This window comes from Crocuta crocuta, unplaced genomic scaffold (genome assembly GCF_008692635.1).
Source record: "Crocuta crocuta isolate KB4526 unplaced genomic scaffold, BGI_CrCroc_1.0 scaffold132, whole genome shotgun sequence".
Classification (NCBI taxonomy): Eukaryota; Metazoa; Chordata; class Mammalia; order Carnivora; family Hyaenidae; genus Crocuta; species Crocuta crocuta.
Genome location: NW_027528611.1, coordinates 353,368 through 366,386, shown reverse-complemented (window position 1 = coordinate 366,386; position 13,019 = coordinate 353,368). Strand labels below are relative to the sequence as shown.

The 13,019-nt window shown below is 39.3% G+C and overlaps 1 protein-coding gene across 5 annotated transcripts in view; it reads right to left on the bottom strand.

The window, feature by feature from the left end:
• The window catches only part of BTBD9 (BTB domain containing 9), a 404,299-nt gene that overhangs the window by 340,108 nt on the left and 51,172 nt on the right, over positions 1-13,019 (bottom strand). For all 5 annotated transcript variants that reach the window (XM_077754863.1, XM_077754865.1, XM_077754866.1 and 2 more), the window contains exon 6: positions 10,506-10,625. In XM_077754863.1, coding sequence (XP_077610989.1) covers positions 10,506-10,625 — 120 coding nt within the window. The remainder of the gene's footprint in view (positions 1-10,505; positions 10,626-13,019) is intronic.

Sequence of the window (13,019 nt, the reverse complement as noted above, 5' to 3'; positions counted from 1 at the left end):
TCATAGACTTAGGCAAGAGATAACACTAACTTTGAAACTCATAGCATACTGTAGTTTTATCAGTATCTAATGTGTAAATTAGCTCTTTCTATAACGGGAGCTTTAGCTTTCAAAATACATAATTACTGATCATTTTAGTCTGCATCACATTTCTTTTGCAGGGTGAAAAGAACTAAAACAGCTGTTACATCCTAATAGCTTCCTAATGTGCACAGAATTTCTATGACTATTAGAAATTAAACCTACAGCTTCCTATCAGGCAGAACATATTCATGTGTATATATGACCCACATTATTTGGAAGAACAATTATTAACTTATGAAATTATAATTTGAAACATAATGAAGTAACACTGCTCAAGAAAATATTACAGTTCTTAAACAGGGTCAAAGCCACCAGTCCACACCAATCAGTTCCCCCACCTTTCCTCACATCGTCGATAAAGTGCTTTGGGCTGAAGGGAGTCCAAGGGTACATGCGACCACCATTCCTTGCAGGGATCAAGCCCTCTATTTTCATACTGGGAGATGAATTTTTAGAAGGTGAATCAAGTTTGGCACTCTGCCCAGAATTTCTGGCAGCAGACAAGCAATCTGGTTTTACTTCTGGTCCACCCTCCCCTGAGCCAACCTTGTATCCACAGAAAGCACCCTGGTCTAGGGAACCTGTGCCATTTATAATGATCACTGAGAAAGCTCTGATGGTTTTATTAACCATGGGACTTGTACACACAGTCCTCTTTGAGTATATTTTCTGTGGAAAGAAATATTACAAAAGCTAGTTTCCGAGTATCTCTTTCTAACACTGGGGAAAAAACAGCAATGTTAGAAGGATTTTCCCAGAAAAACAGATTATTATTCAGGCACCTTCCTTCAGGAATGTTAGAAGGCTGCAGAGATTCAACAAGACATCTAATGAGCAACTACTACCAAAAGAATATACAGTGAGGTCCAGGAACCACAAAATAGAGAGGCATACAAGATATATTATGTAATTAATGGCAAAATTGGGTGATTTAAGCTATAAATGTTAAAAGGTCAGAGCAATCACTGCTAGGCTGTGTGGGGTGATGTGTTAATATGCATAGGCCTAACTCTCCACTGAGACTATTATTAAGCATGTAACCAATGTCTTCTTTAGGTTACCATTTCCAAAGTAAACAAGAGTAAAAATGACTGTATAATTCACAAATAAATCTGTGTCTAAGTTTTTTTCCTGACCTCCCAAATCTGAGATCTAGGTGTTCTTCCCTCTTCTTAATCTTTGAAAAAGCAAAGTCAGTGAAGCTTTACTCCAGTGATATCATTCTTATTCATTCTGGATGCTATGTTGTAGGTCCTGGAAACTCTTTCCCATCACTTCCATTAATTCCTGGTTTCCTTTTCCCGGTCCATAGCTCACCTATGCTAGAGACCCCTCGGTCATATTAAGAAGCCTAGAGTCCCAGATGGTTTTGTATTTTATTCCCTCCTCGTGTTCTACTAGACAGACCTACAATCCCATGCCCAGTAAGTAACAAGAGTACCAGGCTTCCAAGTTCAGGATTTCCTAAGTTCCATAAACAAATAAGTGGTGGGAGCACTGCAGTACCAAAACAGATTCCAGAAGATGATCTCAAACAGGAAAGCTGATTTCCTAATGTCCATTTCCTTACATGCAGCACATACTCAACAAAGAAGTACTTATGAAAACATATTCTTTTTCTAAGCAAAAGACACATTGACTCAAATCCTGTCTCCAAAACAGGAACTATTTCTCAGCTTCTTGGGAATTTTTATTCTTTTCTGAATATTATTTGTGAAAATTAACCTAATTTACAGTTCTCCACAGGGAGTCTTCTAATCTTGTTGAAAGATGTTAAAAAAATTTTTTTTAAATAAAACCAAGCCCCTGGTTTTATTTAAAACCTGGACCTGAAACAATTATACAAGGTCACATAAAAAGAGAAGGACTGTCATTCATGTACGTGTCTCTGGGCTCACAGAGGTACAGGAAGACAGGGTAAATAGACGATTTTGACTCGGTTTAATAAGAGCCAAGGATGAATCTAAAGAAGCAGAAGGACCAAATGATGGAGAGTCTTGAGACGAGAGTTCAGGTTTGGCCAAGTCCAACGCAGGCTCTGCCCTTGGCAACTGTCCTGCATACACAGAACATCCTTTCTCCCTTTGTTTGTGGCTCAATCCCTTGGTCCTTTACAACTCAGCTCAAATCCTCTCTTTGGTAGGAACCCCCATAACGATGCTCCTGCATACCCTATATATTCCTTTATTATTGCATCTATCATATTTTACTTTATCAATCCTTCAAAGAAGAGCAAAAATTGTGTCTAGTTCATCCTTTTATGCCTGACACCTAGACTAAGTGCCTGCAATACAGCAGGTGTTAGTAAATGTTTGTTGAATGAATGTCTACATAAATAAATCCTGAAAGTAACAGAGTAGTGCTGAGGAGAGTGAAAGCATGAGAAAAAAGATTTTTGATGCTCAACCACAGAAGTGCTATCTGAACTTAATCCTTGACCTAAATGCTTGGGAAGCAACGATTAGTGCCACCAAATATAGTTCCTGCCCTTCCAGAATGAAAAACAGATAACAGCTGTTTGTGACAATAATAACAGGTCATTAGTGTTATTAACATCATCTCATGCAATAGGCTTATTAAAAGGCACTAATTTATATTCTAAAATTATAAAATAAAATAAAAAGGAAAAGGACAACCCTGTTTTCTCATATCTCAACTCCTCTACTGAACACACAACAGTTCAACGTGTTATTACTCTTTAAACAAAATAAACAAAAAAGCCTGAAAGTGATTTAATAACATAAGCACAAACAACCATGTCTCCAAGGTCTTCGCACTGAATAAAACACAGTGGGCTTTTTTTATTCTTTTGGCCTAATAAGAGGATTATAAGTGAAAATAATAAATACAAAATTTCTAAATATTAAAAAAAAGTAATTCAAGAGAGATTCCATAATATATGAAGTATGTTTATAAATACAGTGGAAGCAAAGCAAATCAGGAGTTAAGAACATCAGACTCACTATGTAATGATAAAGTCTACAACGATCTCATTGGGAACTAAGGGGCTGGGAAATTCAAAGCTCTATTGACAAACTGACAAAACATACCTAGATAAAGGATTGCTACACTCCCTTTGGCGCATTTTAAAAGAGAAACCTTCCCCAACTATTCATCCTCATCGTCATCCACATCAGTGGCCTTGTAGTCTAGGTGGCTATGACCAGCAAGAGCAGAACAGAATGGGCCACACTGGGCCCTCTCTTCTGGCATTCCTGGAAACCGTCGCTGCCCTAGAGGCAGCAAGAGCTGCTTCAGGGCTTCACGTCTCCTCCTGCGCTAAACCAGATCTATTTCTTTATCTTGTATCCTGCAAAGGCAAACTAGGGCCGTGATGTTAACTACAGTAACATGGGACCTGCAAATTTAGCTTCTATAAGGCTCAATTTCCTTGTTTGTAAAATTGGGCAGTTTGCGGTATTTCTCTAGTAGAGCTATTGTGAGGATCACACAAGGTAATGATGTGGCTGGCCCACAGAAAATGCTCCTTTACTGTTGGACCGTCCGTCCTTTCTGGTCTCTCCGGAGGTCCTGTACTCCGTCTCTCTTTTCTTCATACCCCCTTCTTTTCCTCCCCGATTCCGTAGAACTACTTAATGGATCTATCTCCTTTGAGGTACTCTTCTATTTCTTTCAAAATTCCAAAAGAAGATTAAAAACCCCACCTTATTTGTATGAAACTGATAAATGTACCAAAAAGCCCACATACCTGCTATACTTTGCAGATGACGGGTCAAGATCAGGTTGCTACCTGCAAGTACATCTACGGACTTCACACATAATGTGTCATGAAAGTACAAATAGTTTCACATGTTATCTCACAAGTCACAGACTTCAGAACAATCTACGTATAAATATGGTTTTATTTTAAAACAAAAAACAAAAACACAAAAAAGCAATTTCAACCTCTTTGGCCTCAAGTAAAACTGCTATGATTTAGTGACACCATGTGGCTGCATTTTGCTTTGCATTCCCAGAAGAAAATGTTTCTGCGTGCAGGTCTGCTCTACACTAGTTCAATTATGATGTCAGAGTTGTGGGTACAATTCACACTAAGTATGCACTAAAATGATTCCTTTTTCTTTAAAGTGAAACTCTTTCTTTCTTTTCTACATCTGGATAAGGCATTGCTTGAATTCTGAAGCTGCCAATCACATAAAGAAAGTCAAGCCTCAGCATAGTCCTAGCTATCATTCTAAAGCATCCTGGTGAACCAATGAATAATGTACAAGTGCCTTCCTGGAAAAGTAAAGGAATGTATCAGTGCCCATATACGGAAGCAGGGGAAAACAAGAGAGAAAAAAAAGAAGACCCACAGCTTTTCTACAACGTTAAAACGGTTGGGAAAAAATGCTTCCATAAATAGCAATGTTTATTTTCTCATTTGTTTTATGTCCTGTAGACCTACAGCACTGTGTGGATACTGTAATCTAATGAAGATGGGTTAAAAAAAAAATTATACTGCATCTAATGATGGCAGGATGAGGAGGGACCGGGAATGTATGGTAGCAATAAAAGAGATTAAAGTGTCCTATACCAAAAAGCAGTGCAGTTTTAGTATCCATCTAACGAGGCCTCCTACAGCAGGCCAGTTACTCCTGAATAACAGTCAACGCACACCAAAGAAAGGCTGAATATCTAAAACAATGACCAGAAAATATCACTCCTTTCATCTCAGAAAGTACCCACCTTCCCTCTCAGGCCTTCCCTGACCACCTCTTTAAAACACCCTCCCGACACCTCCCCTGGACCCCAGTCACTATCACAGTACCACCTTCAAAACTCTTCAAATGGCTTGATATGTTATTACTCATTGATGTTGGTTTCTCCCAAATTCCATGACAGCAGAAACCATGGCAGTCTTCTGCAGGTGTTATGGCCTCGGTATCAAGTACAGTGCAGACACAAAGTACAGCTTACTGCAGAATGAGTAAGTGATGAATGAATGAATGAATGAACTGATGAAGAAATGAAAAATCTATTTTCTTAGCTGCTGAGCCATGCCTAAATTTCTTGTTGTAAGTGAAAGTAGAAGCATTCTAGTGAGATGTTTATCATCATTTATGACCTCTAATGTGACCACTGAGACCAGAAGACAGGCCAGCAGATGCTCTATAACACTCTTTCTTTCTTCCATGACACATTTGGCACTTTATAATATCAAAAAGAGGGAAGGGAAACTACAATAAATACAATACTTTCAGCAACAAAGAAACAGTGAAACAGAGTGAAGAATAGCACATGATAAATATGACTGTTCACATTCATCTGATAAGGAACAATTATTAAATACATAGTCTTAGTCAACTGACTATCCCTACCTGAAAATACATACGGGGTGCCTGGGTGGCTCAGTTGGTTAGGTGTCCGACTTCGGCTCAGGTCATGATCTCACAGTTCGTGGGTACGAGCCCCGCGTCGGGCTCTGTGCTGACAGCTCAGAGCCTGCAGCCTGCTTCAGATTCTGTGTCTCCCTTTCTCGCTGACCCTACCCTGCTCACACTGTCTCTCTCTCTCTCTCTCTCTCTCAGAAATAAAACATTAAACAAATTTTTTTAATAAAAAAATACATACAAAAACTATTCTGGCTGAATTAAATATCTAAAGACAAAAATAACACAGTAGAAAGTTTATAAAAATATAATATTCTTTAATGTGAGAGTGAGAAACACCTTTTCTAAACACGATAGCAGACCACCAGAGATCATAAAAATGATTAACAGATTAGACTACTTTATTACGTATGTACATATGTATCTATGTATTTTTTAAACTTCATTTTTTAAAAAGTAAAACTCTATATGGCAAAAAGTACCAGTAAAACACTGAAAACTAAAAACAAATTGTACAACACAGGACAGGCAACAGGATGGCATATATGTGTATGTGTGTATATGCATATATATCTCAATATGTATATGTCATATATATGTATATGTCAGTATATCAGAGTAAGTGCTTGCAACACCGAAAAAGATAACTGCCGCAGAAGACAAAACTAGGTTTTTCATAAATGAGAAAGAACAAATGGCCATTATTAAAAAATACCTCATTGATGATGAAAGAAATCTAAATTAAAATAAGTTCTCTTGATTTCAGCTCGGGTCATGATCTCATGGTCACGGGACTGAGCCCTATGTCGGGCTCTGCTGTGAGTTTGGAGCCTGCTTGGAATTCTCTCTTTCTCTCTGACTTTCCCCCACTCACATGCATATGTTTGCGCGCGCGCGCGCTCTCTCTCTCTCTCTCTCTCTCTCTCTCTCTCTCTCTCTCTCTCTCAAAATAAGTACATAAACTCTAAAAATTTTTTTAAAAAGACAGAAGCCCAGTTTTGTGTAAACTGAGGTCATCCCTGTCATGCCGCACCCCTGTCAATACCCTTCCTAGCCTCACCTTCAGTCCTGCGCCTCCTGACTCCTCTCACGTCTCTGACCAGCCTGCACAGAAAACACTCCCGGGCGTACCCTGAGGCCGCTGCTAGCAGGCCTGCTACCCCCTCAGCTCCCAGGTTTTGCCCCAGGATCACCTTGGTAATTTCAGCTACCAGCTGCCTGCAGGCTCTGAAATCCATCTCTACCCATTCAAACCCACATTTTCAAGTCTTCTATTTCGGCAATGGTATATAGCTGCCAAACTATTAGCACCATGTTGAGAAACAGCCAGAAAGTTTTTAAAAACACTCCCAGGGCACGCCATATTTGCCACTCCATATGAGTGGTTTCTGTTCAGTCCTAGGCTCCAGCATCTAGGAAAGCTTGAAGAGAGCTTACTAGATAGCCAAGAAGACACTAAAGGTGGGAGAATTTACGGGTAGCACAGAAATTGCCTTTTCCTGAGAAAGAAAAAACTGGTAACACCTAACATGGTTCTGAGTGCATCTGAAAGATTATACAAACATGGACAAGTCAATTTTATTCATCCCTAGGTGGGAGCTGAGCAGGGGGAGTTATTAGTCTAGGCTTTTGGCTACTTAATCTACAGCACATTCCTAAAAAGGGCCCAGAAGACAGAGATCATTCCTTCCATTCACTACTATGGTTGGAACAATCACTCTGACTTTGAAGCCTGACATTATCCTTATTGCCACTACATAAAGTCTACTACCTTGGCGAGGTGAAGTGCTAACGGAACTACATTCCACAAAATCTATAAACGGAAAATTTCATGTCATATATATTTTGCCACAATAAAACATGTTTTACCAAAATGAAAATATATTAAACCTGTTGGAAACACGCCAATACGCAGGTTATGAAGATAAAGCAAACCATGTAAGGCACGTTTTGGACTGCTATGTATGGACTGGCAATATGGAAAAGGGGTGAGAGGACTAGGCTCCTGAGGTCAGGAACAATTTCCTCACAGTGAGAGCCCAAGAGGCCAAAGAGGACGGCAAGAACAAATCTCTTTCTCTGAAGGTCAAACACCAGCTGACAGTCTCAAAAATTAGAAAAAAATAAAAGCAATTTTAAAATAAAAATAATAAAAACAATAAAAAACTACTAGTGACTGAGCCTCTCCTTTGGACCAGGCACTGTACTCAATGTTTGCACATATGCTAGGTCATCTAACTTTCCATAGCAGACCTTATCAACAGTGTTGTGATATTCATGTTTTTTACTGGAGGAGAAGCAAGGGCTTAGAGAAGCACAGCCCTACGAAGATCACCATGTCAGTATTCAGTGAAACCAGAATGTGAGAAGAGCTCTATCTAGCTCCACAGCCAATGGTTTTTACCACACAGTACTGATTTACATGCAATGCAGCCAAGACTCAGAGAGAGCTAGTTAATCTCACACTCCCCAACTCATAGAGTCTCTTCTTTTGTGCATTTCATCAATATCTGGTACCCATATCCTTCAGGATTAACCTCAAAATTCAGTTTCCTGCTACAAAACAGAAAGTTACCTCTGCAAACAGTATAGATCCACATACCACTCCAGAGACATTTCAAGCACTATTATATATTTTAACAAATACATGGATTAAAAAATGCCAATGAATATATATACATATTAATGTTGAATCAATCTCTCTTCATTATGCAGTCAGGGCCCTGACCCTATGAAACCTGTGCTAACATTTATACAGTACCTATTACATACGAGGTCACAGACTGAGTACCATGCAAGAATACTAAAAGATAAGAATCCATACTCCTTGCTTCCAAGACTTTGTAATTTTAGTATCAGAGGCAAGACAAATACTCAAAGGACACTGAAAACCAAAGGTGACATACAAATGTGCAAATTAACTAAATAATGTGCCCAGTAAAGTTCCTGAAAGATGTATATTTAGAACACTGTTTAGATAGTCAATAAATGATTGTGAAGATAAGAAACACCAAATATAAGACATCCTTGGATAATCAACTGAGACTTCTCAGGTTCATTTTTAAAGGCTATCAAAATTACAAAAGGCAGTTTTAAAGGAATGTAGTAATTAATATGTAATATTATTATAAATCNAAATCGTTTTAAATTTATTTCTTAACTAGTATGGGTGTCAGGAGTCTTTCCTTTTCTTGTTATCACCATCTCTAACATCATCATTGCTCAGTTTTTCTTTACCAGGGTTAGGAACTGGCTATACCAAGACAAAACTAGCATCATGAATACAGCCAAGCTCTACAACACATAAAAGCTACATCAACAAAAAGCAAAGCCAAACAGAAGAGACTAAATAAGGAAAGGGGAGAGTAAGTAATGCCCATTAGTAAATAACATGAAGTATATTTTCTAAAAGCCAGAGATCACGACTGAAGGCATAAATCTCCCTCCACACAGAGGGAATTTCCGAGTGGGTAAAGCACACAGCCTCTGTCATGGCTACTATTATATTCATGATCATTTATTCTGGGAGTCCAGTTCCTCTTGTTTCAAATTAAATACAACCCATACAGTCCTTCAGTCCACATCAGATGCTTTGGTTGCTATGATGCTTATTTTTTAATCCAATACAACCATAATAACCCGAGTCAATGCAGACTCAATCTCCTCCTCCAAGCTGGGGCCCCTCTGTCACTCTCAAAGTATCCCAAGGCAGCTCTGAGACACAAAATCTTCATTCAATTTCTTGTCCCTCTTATTTTAATCCATTCAAAACTCCTCTGATAAAAAGAGCAACTGCCAGATCTGCAACACTTTGGTCTCTCTTTGGGGAAATGAAATTGATTTCCTTCATTTTCACACAAGAGGATCCCTGGGTAACAATATTGTGTCCGGTCATACCCATAATAATAAAGAAAAAATGCAGGCAAGATTCTTTACTGTACCAGAAGCCGAGAGCTTTTGTGGAGTTCCTTCAGTGTAGGTAAGAATTCACCCTGATGCTGTTAGATCCTAATTTTGTTAAGTATAAGAGTGTCTTCTGACCAAGAGGGTAAGTGCTGTTGGGCACCCCCATCTGCTCCAAATCAGCTACAGTGAGAGGTCAGCTGGGGTCATGGATGAGGGAAGGCATGGGAGCAGGTAAGAGGCCAGATCCACACTGCCCCTGGTTTATACCCCCAAATACCTTTCCTTCTCTTCTTGCCACACCTGACTAAATGAACCAATCATTTTCTCCTTTGACCTTTTGACCCTAAAGTAAGGAATACCTGAGGGCAATATCCAAAGGGAAAATTACAACAGAAAAGAAAAAAAACCAACAGAATTTTGGACACATCAAACCTCCTTTCCCAACACCCAAATTCATTAGTTGTATAGGTTTTACATAATTCAGAAGGTTTAAAAGATGGCTTAAACCTAAAGAATATGAAATATCAGAACAGTAGCTCATCAACACTTTCTAAAAACAACTTTCTATGGGGCTACGATACATAACAACAATAAAAGCTAAGGTGCTCTAATTGAAGGGAGGATGTGAGCCTGGAGCCCCTCTAGCTCAGCCTCGCCTGCTCAAAACCCAACCCACAAAAACACTTGGTTATGTCAAACTCCACTGATAAGCACTGGCGTAGAAAAAGAACACAGATATTCAGAACATGCACACTAACATATAAAAATCTCCTCCTGGTCCTGAGGATGACCAGGGAAGTCATCTGTCATGATCTTCAGAAATATCTCCCCTGGCTTTTGTGGAAAGAACACAGTCCCTACCAATCACTCTGCTTTCAGTGGATAGCATGGAGCTTAAAAATCATCTCCACTTCTCAGTGTTCTCTCTCCCTTCTTATTCTTTACGTGTCTTCTGCCTAAGTACGGCACAAAACACTGTGGATAAACAGTTCCACAGTGTACTCTAGAATTTAGATGCTTAATTTTCCTATTTTCTCTAAGTTTTTTAGTTGGGACGCATTTAGTAGCTGATATCCTGAAAATTTTTTCCTTGGGACAGAACAAAACGTAGTCTGTTTCTCAAAGTCCAAATCTCCTTAAGTAAACATCAAAATCATTCATTACTTAGCCATGAGAACTAACCTGCAGACACGGGCTGGAAAATATAACTTCTGCCAAGAACGACACAGATATTGTGAATGATCAATCACTCTGATCCAATCAAGTTCATCCATTGACACTTCAATGAAGTATGAGTAAGACCTAGGCATCAAAAGGAAAAAGACAGAAAAAAACCATATTAAAATAACAAACCACATTATACTGAATAAAACATTAAAGGGTACAAAAATTACACTATTCACTAGCTCTATTTTCTGCCTAACAGATTATTATCAGAACTCTCTCCATAACAATCAAATTCGGATAATAATAAAATCTGCATAGACCTCTGTATTGTAGCATTCACCACAATATATCGAGATGATCTCTCAGGCGTGTCTGTATGCTTTAGCAGATCACAAGCTGATCACGCCATACTCATCTTCATATAGTCAGGGTTTAGCACGCTGTTTGGCACATATGCGGCATGCAAGACATTTGCTTCTTTCCAAATAGAGCCAGTTGCCTTGCTCCCACTACAACAGGAGATTAATAAAGCCGTAACAAGAGAGAGGACAGAAAACTGACACATAAGAGGTATGCCTTCACCTTCTACCTTCCCTAGTCTGGGTGCTCAGCCCTATTCTCTCAGGAAAGCGAACTCAGAATGGTTCCCAGGAAAGGCCAGCTTATCTCCAACTCCCTCCCAGTCTCCCACCATCCCACATATACAACCAGCTTGAAGAAAAATAAATGACATGGGTGAAGAGATAATGCATGTTTCTTTGGGATACAACATGGAATTTGGCAGCTAATAATCTGGCAGTAATGAAAACAGCCTATCACCCTCCCCTAGTCAGCTACCCTGGACCATTAGATGCTGGTCCCATGCTGAACCAATCTATATTCCCCTGTCATAAGCCAAATTTAAATTTGAGATGCAGTTATTACTTGTACTGTAATATCAACAGGAACAATCTCAGAAGATTTAGGTGACCATAAATGTCAGCCTGCAACCAACAGTTGTGACCAGAAAAGGTCAGCTTATTTTGTGTCATCCTCTCATTTTCTGCTGCCCCCTCATTCCCATTCATTTTATCGCTCGGTCTCAAACTGGTTATAACCTTTTATTGAACCTCTCTGGGTTATCAGGAATGCAGGATATAATTTTACAACACATGTCAGAATCTTTTGGGCTTAAGATTCTGCATTTTTCACCTTTGCTTAGAATGATAACAACTTCTATGAGAAAAGAACTGCTACATGGGGAAGTTAAGTCCCCCATGAATGTAATGCACATACTAAAAGTAAAGTGGCCCATAAAGATTTAACATCATGGAAACGATAATAACTACTTTCAGTTTCAAACATACTAACCTTTTCTTTTATTATCTTTATATTAATTTCATTATTAATTAAATGAGTGAATATATGCAAAGCTTTGAGAACACTGCCTACCACATTAAAGTAATGAAAGTGCTATATAAGTATTATTATTGTTAAACTGTTATTATTAATCCAGAGACTCTTGGAAATGATAGGTGAGTTAGCCCCATTTTGCCAAATAAACATCATATTATATCCAACAAAATACATATCAGGAAATATGTTGGGTTTTTTTTTTTTTTTTTTGAGAGAAAGAGAGAGTGCAAGTGGGGGAGGGGGAGAGAGAAGTGGGGGACAGAGGATCCAAAGCAGGCTGCAGCCTGACAGCAAACAGCCCAATGAGGAGCTCGAACTCACAAACCATGAGATCATGACCTGAGCCGAAGTCAGGCATTTAATTGACTGAGCCTTCCAGGTACCCCAGGAAATACATTCTTAAAAAAAAGAAATAAAGATAACCTGGGGGACCTCGAGCACCTACGCGTATGGGAAATGCGGACTCCTACTTCATAAAGCTTCCCTCATCTTTGGTTCAAATGGCTTAAAAGGCCAGAGTGGTAGCCGGTGGTGCTAAGAGAAATGAATTAACATGCAAGATTTACAAGGTATCATCACCATTACTATCAAGTCCACCATGCCCACACTCAGTGGCACTGAGTAGGGCCTAGGAGACTCTATATCAGTTTCTGGGTATGTAGGGTTTAGGGTACTGATGGGCAGTGATGAGAAAGACAGTTCTTGGTCACCTATGAGTCAAAGTGTCAGAGGTGCTGGAAGGCAGGCAGGATCTTGAAGCCACTACACAACTGGGTGGGTTCCTAGGCTGGAGCCCATCAAACTCTTTTCACAAACTTCCTTTGTTTTGAGGATGATTATTTGTCTATATGCTAAAAGATAATTTTTTTCTTCATCCATAGGACAAAATGCATTTTTAAAATGTTATAATGTCCTGGGGCGCCTGGGTGGCTTAGTCGGTTAAGCGTCCGACTTTCGCTTAGGTCATGATCTCGCGGTTCGTGGATTCGAGCCCCGCGTCGGGCTCTGTGCTGACTGCCAGCTCAGAGCCTGGAGCCTGTTTCAGAGTCTGTGTCTCCCTCTCTCTCTGACCCTCCCCTGCTCACACTGTCTCTCTCTCCTAGAAATAAATAAAAAATATTTAAAAAAATAAAT